This window comes from Dermacentor andersoni, chromosome 1 (genome assembly GCF_023375885.2).
Source record: "Dermacentor andersoni chromosome 1, qqDerAnde1_hic_scaffold, whole genome shotgun sequence".
Lineage (NCBI taxonomy): Eukaryota > Metazoa > Arthropoda > Arachnida > Ixodida > Ixodidae > Dermacentor > Dermacentor andersoni.
The window spans coordinates 292,312,880-292,330,347 of NC_092814.1; the positions used below are offsets into that span (position 1 = coordinate 292,312,880).

At 48.0% G+C, this 17,468-nt stretch overlaps 1 protein-coding gene across 1 annotated transcript in view; it reads left to right on the plus strand.

The window, feature by feature from the left end:
- The window catches only part of Larp7 (La related protein 7), a 73,673-nt gene that overhangs the window by 17,649 nt on the left and 38,556 nt on the right, over positions 1-17,468 (plus strand). The window contains exon 6 of the mRNA XM_050196871.3: positions 14,266-14,554. Within this exon, the coding sequence (XP_050052828.1) occupies positions 14,266-14,554 (289 nt within the window). The remainder of the gene's footprint in view (positions 1-14,265; positions 14,555-17,468) is intronic.

The window sequence follows — 17,468 nt, forward strand, 5'->3', positions numbered from 1 at the left end:
ATGGCTTGGGTGAGCTCCGCTGTAAAGGCCGTTCCTCTGTCAGTGATGAGGACTTCTGGGGCACCATGTCGCAGTAGAATGCTTTCGATGAAAAATCTTGCCACTTCGGCTGTGCTGCCTTTCGGCAGAGCTTTAGTTTCAGCAAAGCAGGTGAGGTAGTCCGTTGCCACGATGATCCACTTATTTCCAGACGTTGACGTCGGAAACGGTCCCAACAAGTCCATCCCGATCTGCTGAAAAGGTCGGCAAGGAGGCTTGATCGGCTGTAGTAATCCGGTTGGCCTTGTGGGTGGTGTCTTGCGTCACTGACAGTCTCGGCATGTCTTGACGTAACGGGCAACGTCGGCGGTTAGGCGCGGCCAGTAATACCTTTCTTGTATCCTCGATAGCGTCCGGGAGAAGCCGAGGTGCCCGGCGGTCGGATCGTCATGTAGGGCGCGCAGTACTTCTGGACGCAGCACAAACGGAACAACAAGAAGGTAGTTGGCGCGGACTGGTGAGAAGTTCTTCTTCACGAGTAGATTGTTTTGAAGCGTGAAGGAAGATAATCCGCGCTTAAATGCCCTGGGGACAACGTCGGTGTGCCCTTTCAAATATTCGACGAGGCCTTTTAGCTCCGGATCTGCCCATTGCTGTTCAGCGAAGTCTTCCGCGCTTATTATTCCAAGGAAGGCGTCGTCGTTCTCATCATCTTGCGGCGGCGGGTCAATGGAGGCCCGTGATAGGCAATCGGCATCGGAGTGTTTTCGTCCGGACTTGTAGGTTACAGTGATGTCATATTCTTGTAGTCTGAGGCTCCACCGCGCCAGTCGTCCTGAAGGATCCTTTATATTCGCTAGCCAACACAACGCGTGATGGTCGCTGACAACTTTGAATGGCCTGCCATAAAGATAAGGGCGAAATTTAGCTGTAGCCCAAACGATGGCGAGGCATTCCTTTTCGGTCGTAGAATAGTTGCCTTCCGCTTTTGACAGCGACCGGCTAGCGTAAGCTATCACCTGTTCGACTCCGTTTCTCCTCTGGACTAGAACGGCACCGTGGCCTAGGCTACTGGCATCAGTATGGATTTCTGTATCGGCGTACTCGTCGAAGTGCGCAAGTACCGGCGGCGACTGCATGCGTCGTTTGAGTTCTTCAAATGCGTCGGTCTGCGGCGTTTCCCACTTGAACTCAACATCACATTTAGTTAGACGTGTCAACGGCTCAGTGATGCGTGAAAAGTCCTTGACAAAGCGCCTGTAGTAGGCGCACATGCCAAGGAATCTATGCACTGCCTTCTTGTCAATGGGTTGCAGGAACTGTGCGATGGCAGCTGTCTTTTGCGGGTCTGGACGGACACCAGATTTGCTGATTACGAGGCCTAGGAACGGAAGCTCATCGTAAGTGAAGCGGCATTTTTCCGGCTTCAGAGTACCGTATAGTGTGGAATATAGGTCGAGGTTTTTTCAAAAAAATATTACTAAAAGTTCACCCCTCGACTTATATACCGGCCCTTGGCACAACATGAATAGTCGTCTGGCAACATGTAGGAGTGCAGACCTTTCGGCATCCGCATCGTTATCGCCTCCTTGGTGACCGACGCGGCCCAACTCGCGGGCGTCGCGCAGTTCTTTATTCTATGGCGCGGTGCACCCGGAGCTCGAAGACAGGGTGGCGGATTTCATCCGCGATCATCGTGCCAGATCTTTGCCAGTGACAGCAGAACTCATTCGCATCGAAGCTATTGAGATCGCCCGAGAATCCGGACTGCCCAAGGAACAATTCAAGGGCTCCATTTATCGGGTTCGTCGCTTCATGCGACGCAAGGGATTCGCACTTCAACGGCGCACATCAATCTGCCAGAAGCTGCCGGACGCATACAAGGACAAGCTAGTCGAATTCCAGCGCTATGTTATCCGTCTCCGGCAGCAGCATGGCTACATGTTGGGACAGATCGGCAACGCTGATGAAACGCCGGTGTGGTTCGACATGCCGTCGCCCACCACAGTGTGCGAACGTGGCGCAAAAGAAGTCAAGCTTCCTTCTACGGGGAACGAGCATTCGCGCTTCACGGTGATGCTCGCGTGTACTGCAGACGGCAGAAAGCTGCCCCCATACATAATATTCAAGAGGAAGACGCTGCCGAAAGAGGCTTTCCCGCGGGATGTCGTTCGCGTGAATGAAAAGGGCTATATGTACGAGGCCCTCATGCTCAATTGAATTAAGACCGTCTGGAATCGGCGACCCAGCGCACTCCTGCGGGTGTCCAGGCATGCTCGTCTTGGATGCCTTTCGCGGGCAGTTGACCGCAGGTGTGAAGCAGGCACTCCGCGACGGGAAGACGGAACTCGCCGTCATTCCGGGAGGCATGACGTCAACACTTCAGCCACTGGACGTCGTGCTCAACAAGCCCTTTAAAGACCGTGCCCGTGAACAATATAATCAAACCGGCCGGCTGCGCAGGCCGCCTCTCGCCACTGTGGCCACATGGGTGTCGCAGGCTTGGCGCTCGCTGCCCGACGATATGGCGGTGCAGGCAATCAAGAAGTGTTGCATTAGCAACTCCTTGGACGGCACCGAGGATGACATGTTGTGGGACGCAGCCAGTGAAAAGCAGTCGTCTTCGGATGAGAGAGAGTTCAGACAGCTCAAACGAATGAGCAGGTGACGAGTCTGGTGGCACCACTAAATAAAACAAAGTTTTGTGCCTTATAATTTTTATGTTGACTTCTTTGCTTCAATGTAAGGGGGTCGACCTATATTCCGCATTATACGGTAAGCCCTGATGACTTGATGGCCTCCAGTATTGTCGCAAGCCGCCTGAGGTGATCGTCGAAATTTCCGGCGAAGACGACGTTGTCTTCCAAGTAAATGAGGCACGTCTGCCACTTCAGTCCTGCTAAAACCGTGTCCATCATGCGCTGGAACGTTGCAGGCGCCGAGCACAGTCTGAATGGCATAACCTTGAACTCGTAGAGGCCGTCTGGGGTGATGAAGGCGGTCTTTTCGTGATCTCTTTCGTTGACTTCTATTTGCCAATAGCCAGACTTGAGGTCCATCGACGAGAAGTATTTAGCGTTGCAGAGCCGATCCAATGCGTCGTCTATTCGTGGGAGGGGGTATACGTCCTTCTTCGTGATCTTGTTCAGACGACAATAATCGACGCAGAAACATAAGGTTCCGTCCTTTTTCTTCGCCAAGACTACAGGAGATGCCCCTGGGTTTTTGGACGGCTGGATGATGTCGTCGCGCAGCATTTCGTCGACTTGGTGCCTTATAGCCTCACGTTTTCGTGTAGAAACTCAATAAGGGCTCTGGCGGAGTGGTCGAGCACACTCTTCGGTTATTATGCAATGCTTTGCGACTGGCGTTTGTCGAATCCTTGATGACGTCGAAAAGCACTCTTTGTATCGTCGAAGTAAGCTTCTCAGCTGTTGCTTAATCGTGGGGAGACTTGAATTTATGTCGAAGTCTGGTTCGGGAACTACGGTCGTCGGGGTACATGCAGCAGAATCTGAGAGGACAAACGCATTGCTGGTTTCCAGAATTTCCTCGTATGCAATCGTCGTGCCCTTGTTGATGTGCTTGAACTCGTGGCTGAAGTTTGTCAGCAACACTTTCGTGTTTCCTCCGTGCAGTCGAGCGATTCCTCTAGCGACGCAAATTTCATGGTCGAGCAGGAGACGTTGGTCGCCTTCGATGACGCCTTCTACGTCGGCAGGTTTTTCTGTGCCGACCGAAATAACAATGCTCGAGCGAGGCGGGACGCTTACTTGATCTTCGAGCATACTCAAGGTGTAGTGACTACGAGAGCTCTCCGGCAGTATCGCTTGATCTTCTGACAGCGTTATCGATTTTGACTTCAGGTCTATGATTGCGGCGTGTTGGTTCAGGAAGTCCATGCCGAGAGTGACGTCTCGTGAACACTGTTGGAGGATAATGAAGGTGGCAGGGTAAGTCCGCTCATGAACGGTAATTCTTGCCGTGCAGATTCCAGTCGGCGTAATGAGGTGTCCTCCAGTGGTTCGAATTTGAGGGCCTTCCCATGCAGTTTTAATTTTCTACAACTGGGCGGCGATGTGTCCACTCATTACGGAGTAATCGGCCCCTGTGTCCACGAAGATGGTAACTGCGTGGCCGTCGAGAAGCACGTCGAGGTCGGTGGTTCTTTGTCTGGCGTTGCAGTTGGGTCTCGGCGTCGGATCACGGCTGCGTCGTGTTGAACTGAAGCTGGAACGTCGCGTCGTCAGGTCGTCTTTCGTCATCATATTCTTTGCTTCCAGACTTCGTCGGGACGGCGGCGTGTCGTTATGTCATCGAGGTAGTTTCTTCGGTGTCTTCGGCGGCGGCGGAGGATCTTCGTCAGTTTGACGAACAGCCACCACACCTCCATCGGTTGCTGCTTTTAGTTTTCCGGATATAGGCTCGCTGACCAACCCCGGGCTGGGCCAGTGTATGGTCGGCGCTGCGGCGACAGGTTGCAGCCTGGTGATGGCGAACGCGACGGTCGTCGAGAGCTCCACTGAGTAGCAGCGAGGTAGTCGGCGATATAGCAAGGGTGTTCACCTTGCTGCGGGCGCGGAGCGTTGACGGCGAAACCTCGCAGTCCCATCTCCCGGTATGGGCATCGTCGGTAGACGTGACCCACTTCTCCGCAGTAGTAGCAGAGCGGGCGGTGGTCAGGAGCCCGCCAAACGTCTGTCTTCCTCGGGTAGCTGCGCTGGGCGACGGGCGGGCGTGCTGGCGGCGGCGGTGGTGGTCGACGGAATTGCGGCGTTACGGGGCCCTGGCGCGGTCGTGGTGGGGGACCTTGACGGCGGGCGACAGCGGCGTAGGTCATCGCTTGTGCCTGAGGCTGCGGCGATTCAGGGGCTACTCCGAGTTGTTGTTGGAGCTGTTCACGTACGGCGTCGGCAGTCGAAGCCACTTGAGACTGTGATGATGGGAACAGCTTCTGTAGCTCCTCCCGCACGACCGCTCGGATAGTCTCGCGTAGGTCGTCGGTGGCCAGCGACTGAACTCCGGCGTAGTTTGTCGAGTTCATGCAGCGGTCGAATTGCCGGTTTCGCATCTCGAGTGTCTTCTCGATGCTGGTGGCCTCGTGAAGAAACTCGTCGACAGTCTTCGGTGGGCTTCGTACCATTCCGGCAAAAAGTTCCTCCTTCACACTATGCATGAGTAGGCGGATTTTCTTCTCCTCGGGCATTTCAGGGTCGGCGTGGCGGAATAAACTGCCCATTTCCTCCATGAAGATCGCGGTTGTGTCATTAGGTAGCTGCAGCCGGGTTTCTAATAGCGTTTGGGCTCGTTCTCGGCGCATGGCGCTTGCGAATGTCTGCAGGAAGCCGCTTCGGAACAGTTCCCAGGTCATTAAGGTGGCTTCTCGGTTCTCGAACCACATCCTGGCGACGTCTTCCAATGCGAAGAAGACATGCCGCAGTTTGTCGTCGCTGTTCCAGTTGTTAAATGTAGCGACTCTCTCATACGTCTCAAGCCAGCTTTCCGGGTCCTCGAACGTTGAACCGCGGAACGTCGGAGGCTCCCAGGGATGCTGCAGCACGACGGGGGACGCTGGGGCTGCCATTGGGGTGGACTTGGTGGCAATCTTCCTGGTCGTCTCAGGCAAAAGTCCGTGCTCCAGGGGCAGTCCTTGCAGCCTGCGGCTACCTCGCTGGTTCTTGGCGACGTTGGTGTTGTCTTCCGCGTGAGGGCTTGGATCACGGCTTTGTGGGGGCGTCCAGTACATGAACGCAAAGCAGCTCCACCAGATGTCACGTGGTCGTGACATCAAAGAACACAGTAGCAATACTGTGAAAGGCAAAACTAGCTTTTATTGGGCGAACCTGTGCCCACAAAACAGGCTACACTTAAAGCACAACGAGAGCGGCAAACACAGTCGGCGATCGTTGAAAATCTGATCAACGGGTCAAGCGCGTCGGCTTTTATATATCATTTCATTTCATTTATTATCACCTTGAAGGCCCGAAGGCATTACACAAGGGGGGGCAATACAAACACGTGTAAGAGTGGTTTCTTGCAAAACACCGAAAAAAAGAAAAATAACACATCGCTGATTTTGTACGACTTTAAACAATCAAAGAAAAAATTCGAATTGAAAGAAGTAGCACGGCAATACATTAGCAATAAAAGAAACAAAAGAAAAAGACTAGGTGGAAGGGTTGACAAGGGTAGACTATTCCGATAGGTTTATGATGGGTTCATGAACGATGTACACTGGGAACAGAAAGTTATTCAAAGTGATTTGTTAGGTATGTATTCACGAAATTTTTTGCGGTCAGTACAGGTAACGAAGTTGTCAGGGAGCGCATTCCAATAAACGATTGCATCAGGAAAGAAGGAAGTGGTCATGGCAGATGAGCGGCTGGGTAAACGTGCTATGGCAGAGCTGTGACTTATGCGAGAGGAAGTTCGTAATGGTGGTTTAAGAAGGTGGTGCCTTGAGCGTGGATTGTAAAAAAAAGAGTACAGCAAGCAAAGACGTGATATGATGCGGCGAGACTTCAGTGTTGGCAGACCTATCGTTTGTTTCAAAGAAGTGACACTAGTGTACCGTGAATAATGTGAAGTGATGAAGCGGGCGGCTCGGTTTTGAACGGATTCCAATGATGCGGCTAGGTAATCTTGAGATGGATGCCAGACAGCAGAAGCAAATTCAAGTTGTGGACGGACAAATGTCAAGTATGCCAACTTCTTTACCTCTGGGGATGCCTTCTTTAGATTTCTTTGTAGATACCCGAGTGAGCGCGCAGCTTTGCTACGTATTGTTTCGATATGTGTTATCCAAGAGAGTGATGACGTCAAAATAAGACCCAGGTACTTGTAAGATGAAGTGGCGCTGATGTTGACAGAGCTAATGCGATAAGTGGACTGAAAAGGACTGCGTTTTCGGGTAAAAGACATAGATTTGCATTTCGATAAGTTGAGAGGCATGTGCCATTTTTCGTCAATCGTCGAATGTTCCAGACTAATCGCTGGGATTCGCGCGCCTTCCACAAAGTTCTACATTATTCGCGTCGCGCACACATGCAATCAGATTACACAAGTTTCGGTCACAGACAGTGGATGGAACCATCGATAACATTCCAGAAACTTCCCACACATGCAAGTGCGTCCTGCGCTGTGCGATAACATTTGTTAGGCAATGAAACTTGTCGCCCGATAAAGATAAGTACACGTGTCACTATCAAACTAGAATATATTGAGTTATTGTCTTTATCAAATAGTCGTGAAATCCCCTTGGAAATACGATGAAAAACATAGCACTGTACCATGCATGTATTGAACTCTTGTTGACAGCCACACTCGACATATTGAGTACTGTGCTGCAATCCACGGCTCTGAAAGTGTGCTTCTCCTGACAGGCAACAATAAATTCTCGTGCCATCAGAAATATTTAATGCTGACCAACTCAAAATGGCAGTTTTGGCAGGTGCTGTCAAAGAAGACATTGAATCTGAAGGGCTACACATGCCATGTTCGAAAAGTGAGAAAGTTGTGTGTCTCAGTTTTGCTCGCTGCGCATATATGAATGCCCTAAGCAAACTGCAGCTATTCTTTATCGGCAAGAGCAGATTGCCGCGCTCCTTTAATTAATTGCAAAAGGCCTCCCTGTCCAATATGCATTCCACAAGAAAGTGTGGACGACACTCAATCTTTTCACTGAGCGGCTTTTGCATGGGATGCCGAACTGAAGGTGTCTGCGCTGCCGGGTTTCCCTTTTTTATGACAAGGGCTTTCTGCAAACGGCATTTTATGGTTTCACGAGCAGCCACAACAAATACGACCCCAGCCCTTACATAGTCAGATTTTTACATTGCAGCTGGGATTTAACAACACCATTGCACACCACATCGCACAAAGACCATCACCGTGGCTGCAAGCAAGACTCATTGCTGTGCAATTCATGGGCCCACACCCTGCTGAACGCATTTCATTCATGCTCGCATGGTTACACGTGACTGGGAAATGGACTCGGATGTTCTGCAAGCTGAAAGCCACTTTAGAATCTAACAGTGTCTGTGCATTGTTGGCAATCACCGACGCAGCAGCCAGAAGGAAAGGGCTGAGAACGAAGGGACCGTGAGGTGTCGGAGCGCCGAGTGGCACACAAGAAGAGACGGGTGAACTTACGGCGAACAAGAAGCGAGGACTGGCTGCAACAGGAAGTTTGTTCCAAAACCACAATGTGACAAAGCAGTCTGCCTGGTTTACTCGTTACCAACATATGATGATAGGGTGCTTAAACGGTGCATTGTAGCAGACCAGCGGCCTGGCCTGCTCACTCACAGTACAAGTGTGCTGCTGGTGGCACAGCGCATATCCATGCAGGCTGATTTGCTTCTGCACTGCATGCATTTCTACTTCATCCTGAATAACAACGCTCAACAAGCACTTTGACATGTGAGGTGCACCGTAGTTTTGCGATTGGGCGACACAGGCACGGATTAGCGTTGCAATTCTGCAGCACGAGCGACTTGTAACATTCTTGTGAAAAAAAAGTTTGCGCCTTGTACATGGCCTTGGAGGAGCAAATTGGTAATTTTCTGCTTTTCACAATCCCGAGAAACTGTCCAAGATGTGGGGGGGTTTCTCATAAGCTTTAGATAGGCAAATTTTATAGTATTTAAAATTATTAATATAAAACTATTTTACAATCTCTTTTAAGGGGGAAGGATAACAGACCTAGGTATTCAGCTACGACTGCCTCTAACTTTGCTGATTTTTGAGCAAAGTAGTTAAAATTTTTCAGACTATAATGAACACCTTCTAATAGTTTAGTAAATTTGGTGCTATTTACCACACTACCACCTATCGAGTAGCTCTTCCCTCTTAAGAATCTGTTTCTTTGCACTCTCTTGATTTCAACAGAAAAAGAAGGAAAGTTCATGGGTTTCAATACTGTGCCAGCTGCTGTATTTTATATAGGTCCCCACTTTGTCTGTTAGCCGAAACAAAGAAAAATGCTAGGTCACCATCAACATTCTATGTGCTGCTTTTAAACCATCAGGAGAGCAATCAACGTATAGTTCTGGCTGCATTGCAAATTAGCAGCGGTTACTGCCTGTGATCCAGCTGTTATCATTGTCCTGCCTCATATCAAGGTCACATGGTGATACATTTTCTGCAAATTACAGCATAGCTCCTTCATTGCATTTTTTGCTCAGAATAAAAACAACACAAGAAACAGGACAAAAAGCTGCTTCTCTCTTTCTTGTTCCATTTCTTGTGCTCTTTTTGTTCAGGTACCAACTAGCCCAACAGCAAACTCTTCTGAAGTACATTTTTTGATGTACCGCATTTGCAGATGCATACAGTTTTGTATGTGCTTTGACATTTTCAATTAACATCACAAAACGCCAGGAGAATCAGTCCAAATTTATTTCTGTGAATTCAGTTTTAACAAAAAATGGTCACTATTCAAGTACAGTTTGGCCAAAAGAACAGACTAGTGGGCTAGTTGGTACTGCATAAGTTGAGGTTAAGCGCAATAGAGTAGATAGGAAAACAGAAGGGGATGAAGACACAACACTGTCTCTTCATCCCCTTCTGTTATCCTACATGCTCTCTTGTGGTTAACCTCAAGTTATGCAATTTGGCCTTCTTCTTCAAGCGGGATAGCCGAAAGTGGACGTCGAGGAGCCCGAACGGCGAGACTAGAAATGAAATAGACCTCATACTCTGCGCTAACCCTGGCATCATACAAGATGTGGACGTGCTCGGCAAGGTGCGCTGCAGTGACCACAGGATGGTAAGAACTCGAATTAGCCTAGACCTGAAGAGGGAACGGAAGAAACTGGTACAAAAGAAGCCGATCAATGAGTTAGCGGTAAGAGGGAAAATAGAGGAATTCCAGATCAAGCTACAGAACAGGTATTCGGCTTTAACTCAGGAAGAGGACCGTAGTGTTGAAGCAATGAACGACAATCTTGTGGGCATCATTAAGGAGTGTGCAATGGAAGTCAGTGGCAACTCCGTTAGGCAGGATACCAGCAAACTATCGCAGGAGACGAAAGATCTGATCAAGAAACGCCAATGTATGAAAGCCTCTAACCCTACAGCTAGAATAGAACTGGCAGAACTTTCGAAGTTAATCAACAAGCGTAAGACAGCTGACATAAGGAAGTATAATATGGATAGAATTGAACATGCTCTCAGGAACGGAGGAAGCCTAAAAACAGTGAAGAAGCAACTAGGAATTGGCAAGAATCAGATGTATGCGTTAAGAGACAAAGCCGGAAATATCATTACTAATATGGATGAGATAGTTCAAGTGGCTGAGGAGTTCTATAGAGATTTATACAGTACCAGTGGCACCCACGACGATAATGGAAGAGAAAATAGTCTAGAAGAATTCGAAATCCCAAAGGTAACGCCGGAAGAAGTAAAGAAAGCCTTGGGAGATATGCAAAGGGGGAAGGCAGCTGGGGAGGATCAGGTAACAGCAGATTTGTTGAAGGATGGTGGACAGATACTGGCCACACTGTATACGCAATGCCTCATGACCTCGAGCGTACCGGAATCTTGGAAGAACGCTAACATAATCCTAATCCATAAGAAAGGGGACACCAAAGACTTGAAAAATTATAGACCAATCAGCTTACTGTCCGTTGCCTACAAACTATTTACTAAGGTAATCGCAAATAGAATCAGGAACACCTTAGACTTCTGTCAAGCAAAGGACCAGGCAGGATTCCGTAAAGGCTACTCAACAATAGATCATATTCACACTATCAATCAGGTGATAGAGAAATGTGCGGAATATAACCGACCCTTATATATAGCTTTCATTGATTACGAGAAAGCGTTTGATTCTGTCGAAACCTCAGCAGTCATGGAGGCATTACGGAATCAGGGTGTAGACGAGCCGTATGTAAAAATACTGAAAGATATCTATAACGGCTCCACAGCCACCGTAGTCCTCCATAAAGCAAGCAACAAAATCCCAATAAAGAAAGGCGTCAGGCAGGGAGATACAATCTCTCCAATGCTATTCACAGCGTGTTTACAGGAGGTATTCAGAAACCTGGATTGGGAAGAATTGGGGATAAAAGTTAATGGAGAATACCTTAGTAACTTGCGATTCGCTGATGATATTGCCTTGCTTAGTAACTCAGGGGACCAATTGCAATGCATGCTGACTGACCTGGAGAGGCAAAGCAGAAGAGTGGGTCTAAAAATTAATCTGCAGAAAACTAAAGTAATGTTTAACAGTCTCGGAAGAGAACAGCAATTTACAATAGGTAGCGAGGCACTGGAAGTCGTAAGGGAATACATTTACTTAGGGCAGGTAGTGACGGCGAATCCGGATCATGAGACGGAAATAATCAGAAGAATAAGAATGAGCTGGGGTGCGTTTGGCAGGCATTCTCAGATCATGAACAGCAGGTTGCCATTATCCCTCAAGAGAAAAGTATATAATAGCTGTGTCTTACCAGTACTCGCCTACGGGGCAGAAACCTGGAGGCTTACGAAAAGGGTTCTACTCAAATTGAGGACGACGCAACGAGCTATGGAAAGAAGAATGATAGGTGTAACGTTAAGGGATAAGAAAAGAGCAGATTGGATGAGGGAACAAACGCGAGTTAATGACATCTTAGTTGAAATCAAGAAAAAGAAATGGGCATGGGCAGGACATGTAATGAGGAGGGAAGATAACCGATGGTCATTAAGGGTTACGGACTGGATCCCAAGGGAAGGGAAGCGTAGCAGGGGGCGGCAGAAAGTTAGGTGGGCGGATGAGATTAAGAAGTTTGCAGGGACGGCATGGCCACAATTAGTACATGACCGAGGTTGTTGGAGAAGTATGGGAGAGGCCTTTGCCCTGCAGTGGGCGTAACCAGGCTGATGATGATGATGCAATTTGGCACGGGAAAAAAAGAAAAGCAAAGAAAGTTATTATTCTTTGGAATTTTGCATCCTTCAAAGTGCTGTACTAGTCTGGATGTGACACATTTGCACAGAGCTGGTACAATAAAGCTTTATTACAGCAAACTTATAGCGTATAGTACCATATTCGTTGTTTTCTTTTGCAAGGGTTTAAAGCACCAAGCGCACACTGGAGTGTGTTCTCTGGTGTTGTGAGGGCAATCATCGCATGTAGGCTGCCTGACTTCATCTTCCTTCGTGTATGTTTTAAGTAGATGAGTACTGTTGACAAGCAATAATTCAATCTCACTATGGCATGCAAAATTTGTTTGAATGTCCCGGAGATTGAATTAAAGGACAGCTTTTACATTTCTGTCAAACTGCACTTTTAGTCAATTGTATAATTGCTTTTAACCCTTTAATGTCGGTTGGCACGAATTTGCGACTTATAAATGCAGCCTATGCCCTGAGAATAGGTTTCCTGGCTCAAGTGCCAGTTATCATGCATTCACGATAGTGTTTTCAAGCAGTGACAGGCGGTGCCATCTAGTATCAATAAAATAGGAGGCTTGCCACCATTTTTTAAAGTCATAATCGACGAGGTGCTGACACTTGCAATGTCAACTAGGTATATTCTCCACGCTTTGTGAATGTAAAGAAAGTCAGCTCATGCTTCCAAAATTGTCTTTGTATTGCTTTAATACCAGAGATTACGACGGGTGTGTATTGAGCTTGAGACGGCAGTTAATTTTTGCATTACCACTTTGGCTACAGTATGTTGCAAGTTCGCGACATTTGACATTTGTGGCGCTCAGTGGCTGTGCCAACATATTGCCCAAAGACCTGGAAAGCGCCATGTTTTTTGGCAGAGAATTAATGTTAGATTCTTTTATGGTAGAAAGTGGCTTCCTGCACGCTTTCTGCAAGAGGATGTAAGCGATAACAGCTGCCTAAGAGGTAGAGAAGTCGTGCGAAGTGGGTGCCTGCAGTCAGTGGCATAGTCAGGGTTTCTCTCTCTCTCTTTTAAAGTTTAAGGGGCATGCACTTGGCCATAGTGCGAGGCAGGGCTGGCAGGTGTTGTCGTTTTATGCCAGGTATCCCTAGTACACAGAAATTGCAGGAGGGGAAAGGGGGAGGGCACGAGCCTGGTGTAGGCACCTCCCCTGGCTACACCTCCTGCCTGCAGCCTGCTTTAGCACTGACAGCACCAGGCACTGGCCATCCATTCAAGCAACCAAGGTGCAAGGGACAGACAGTTTTAGAGCAAACCTTTCTTGGCAGTTGTGGAACAGCTGTGCCAATAGTGCCAAACTGCGCCGAGAGTGACTTTTTACGCCATCCTGCACCAAAGCGGCATTTTAGCGGAAAATTGCACCAAGCCTGCGCCAAAGCATGCATAAAAGTGAAACACTCCTTCCGTCGATGCTTCGCAGCTAGCAAAACCAGCAGCAGGCTATCATCATCATCGTCATTGAAGGAACCAGAGGCCTGTCCAAGGAGTTTCTCACTCTATAGTCTCACTCTATAGTGAGAACTATGGGCCCGTCGGAGTCTTACTGTTCGGCATTTGCGCATTTTTCTCTGACGGACGTACAATGTAGTGCCACTGTACCGTCTCACTAGCGCTTGAAAGTGAGCACTAAAAATGGCCTAGCTAGAGAGAGGTGTCCACTTATGCTTTCATTGATTTTGACAATAGTTTCCACTACACAAATTTCTGAAGTGGCTTGCTGTTGCCCAGCACAGTTCACATGAAGTAACTGAAATGGTTCCCACACCTTGAGTATCTGCGAGAGCTTGGAGTCCACAGATGTGGATGAAACAAAATTCGCTAAAAAAATTCATGATTCAAAATCTGTTCTGCTTCTGCACGTCTTTAATGATGCTGAAGGTGCAAGGAATGTGGTAAAACTAAGCTTTAAACAAACAGAATTAATTAGCACCAGAAGACTCACAGGTGTAATTGCTCCTATTGCAGCTGTGACAGCCAAAACACCTTTGTGTGTGAACAGAAACAAGGAGCTATAGTCGTTTGGAATGAAGTTTGGTGATAAAAAGGCAAAATGGTACTGTCATGCACGCAATCTACTTGGACGCTTTGCTGTGATCGAGCATTTTAAACACTTTGACTTGGTTGTGCAAGCCACATGATGCAGACTGCTATTATTGTCTTGTTTTGTGGACTTGAACTGAAGAAAAATTAATAGTTTGCCATTGTATAATGGCAGACATGCTCATATTGTACTGCACACTGTCATTTTTCCTTCATAACAATAAGGTCAAGTTTCCGAGTTTCTTCTTTCTTAAGGCTACACTTTGATTTGAGCCGATAGGCCTTTTGTAATAGTAACCTTTATCAAAATGTTGATGCCATCCGCACCGTGCTGTGTCCACTTGCAGATGCTCCACCTGTGAAAAGAAGAAGAGAGGGGAGCAGCGAGACAACTGGACACGTGGCATTCTCCGTGGACATCAAAGCAGATGAGGATAAGGAGGACGTTGCAACCACTACTGACGCCGAGAACTCGGACACTGGCACAGCAAAAGGGGAGTTTGAAGTGCCAGGAGGCACTGGAATGGAACGCTCAATGTTGGTGCAAGCTAAAAAGAAGAAATTACGCAAGCGCAAGAAGAAGACACAATACTCGGAGTCCAAAGAGCAGCAACCCTCATTGTTAGTAATGCCAAAGTGAGTATTTTGTCAGTATGCACCGAGTAGCTTTAGCAGCCTATAATAGAGTGCATGCATTTGCTTTCTGTGCCTATATATATATATATATATATATATATATATATATATACTAAACACTGTTCATCACTTGTGTGTGCATAGCACAGGGTTACTCTGCATGAGTGGTTTTACAGTCGCCGATCTATAATTTGGACTCGGCGAATCATCAATAGTTTTCCAACTTTATGGTGAACAAATGTTGTCAGTAATAGTCCGGATGTTGATTAATTTGTTTCTATGAAAAAAGTAACAGAAAGAGAATACACAACAATTTATCACTACACTTAAGAACTTCCAGCACACAGCAAGTGTCATCTGCTTGTGTCACAGCATTCTCCGTGCCGTGTTGACGCTAGCTGCACGGTCAGTGTTGGTCACGAGCTTTCTTTTCTCAAGCACCATGGATCACCGTTGTTACATTGTGGGCTGCAAATCTAGTGATCGGCGACATGTCAAGCTGCGACATGATGTCCCTGTACAAGGCAACATGCAAGTGGAGTGGCTGCAGCACAATCGGCTGTCGGTATCCAATCGGTACCAGCATCTATGCGTTTGCGGCCATCACTTCACGCCGGAGGATTACTACCACAATAGAGAGTTCTAGCGTGTCCGGTATTCGGGTAAATACAAGCACTAGCAGTCTGAGCATTTTACCTGATGAGCAGAGGCACAAACATGAAACGCCACAAGCATCTCGCCATGTACTTCTCACTGACTTGCACGAGAAAACCCTATGTCTGTAAGCCTTGCATGCTTTACGCAAAGCTTGCCGACATCGTTCTCCAAGGTATCCAGGTGCTCCACGTAGTGTAGCGGAAGGTTCCTCATGAAAACGAAGCCCCGGAGGGACTGAATCATCTGCCGGGCCTTCTGTGAGACACTGAGGCAGCTTGCCCTACCGCGTCTTCACTGTCGTCGCTATCAGATGCAAGCACGTTCGCGACGATCTCCTCATCGGTTAGAAGTACTTAGTTTCCAAAGCACTTAGTTTCTAAATATATAGCCGTACACTTTCTTTTCACCAGCAAGGTTGTGCATTGCCGATTATCAGCGGGCGGATCTGCCATCTTCGGTTTCGGCAGTGAGTCAAAAGAGGCTGAGAAACCGCTTGGGTCTGGAACGATTTCGACTCAACCAACAAAGACGAACGCGAGTGATTAAGCTGTTTGCAGAACTTCGCTGAATGAGGAACCAGCGAGCAACATGCGAGCAGCACAGTTGGTGCAATCCATTCGTGTTTTGGAGGGTGGCACGGCATAGCGCTATGGGCGTAGCGCATTCGTGTTTGGAGGGATGGAAGGGCGATGGCAGAGAGGCCCGTGGAGAAGGCTGCACAATGAGCGTGCGGCGGCTGTTGGAGCAGCGGGCCATCGTGCAGCGGCTTGAATTTCTCGTTTTCTATTTTTCTTTTCAAGGATTTCGCATTTCCCTACCTTTCGGCTCGGACACCCAGCAGCCAGACTCCATCATTATAACCGATAATGCGGCAGCGGGGCGTTGTAGTTAGCAGGTTATTTCACCATGGAAAACATACAGAAGTTGACGGTGCAGCAGCTTTTCATCGTTATAACCAATATATTGTTAAAATCGGTATCATTATAAGTGGGTTCGCCCCACAGGCGCATCTGTCAGCAGGCGTTTGGTGTGTCGACACCACGTTCCCGAGCATATGAGGGTTGGACCCTCCTGCGTCTAACCGTGCGTGGCTTAGTCGTGTCCGGGGAAAAGGGAGTCCAGGGGGTTAAGTCAATGCCGGGTGTTTGGATCTCTACGGCTCCTCGGGGATGGTAGTGTAGACAGCACCCCCGGACTGATCCACCTGGGGGAAATCGGTAGTTGCCTTTTCCCGTCTCTCTCTCCCTCTAACCTTCGTCTTTTTCTCACTTTATAACTTTCCTGTCTTCTTTTCACTTCTCATTATTTCCAAATTTCCTGGCGGCAAGGGTTAACCGTGTGTAATATATCCAGTCTTGGGTATATATAAGGTTATAGCGGCGATGCATGGCTGGCGTCTGCAGGTATTCTTTCAACCTTGTGGCGTCCCCTTGTTGGGCTCGGTAGTGGGCGGCCACCATTGCCACCGAACTTTCCAACGATTAGGTGGCAAACGCTTTCCCCCTCCTTCAAGATCACCCTCTGAAAAGAGGGCACACCAAAGCAACATTCCAGTTCTTTTTGAAGCAAAACGATGAGACCTTCCCAAAGTACCACGTCCTTCATAGTGAAGGCAACACAGCTGTTAGAAAATTGTCGCCTTTCCTAGTATCCAAATGCCTAGTAAACACGATTGGACCTAACTACAAAGCCTCAAAGATGGCAAGTGGAGACCTCCTCCTCGAATTGGCAAAGGAATATCAACTTGAAAAGCTCGCTGAACTCACCAGTATTGGTGACATTAACTTGACAATCTCTGCACATCGCTCGTTCAACACAAGCAGGGGAGTAATATCAGAAGAAGATTTCCTGAACCTTAGTGACGAAGAGCTCCTTGAAGAATTCCAAGATCAAAATGTCATTAAGGTGCAAAGAACAACACTCTGGTGAAATGACCAACAGATCCCCATGAAACTCATGATACTCACTTTTGGTACGAGTACTGTGCCCAGTTCACTTGACGCAGGGTATTTGAAAATCAACGTGAGACCATGCATACTGAATCCGTGGCGGTGCTTCAAGTGCCAGAGGTTCGGCCATGCATCACAGTCATGTAGAGGCAAAGAAACATGCGCGAAGTGCAGTGCCACCGACCATCCATCTGAAAACTGTAACGCTCCCCCATGCTGTGTAAACTGCAAAGGGGATCATCCAGCATATTCACGGTCATGTCCCTGTCAAAAGAAGGAGAAGGAGGTGATTGCTCTAACAGTAAAAA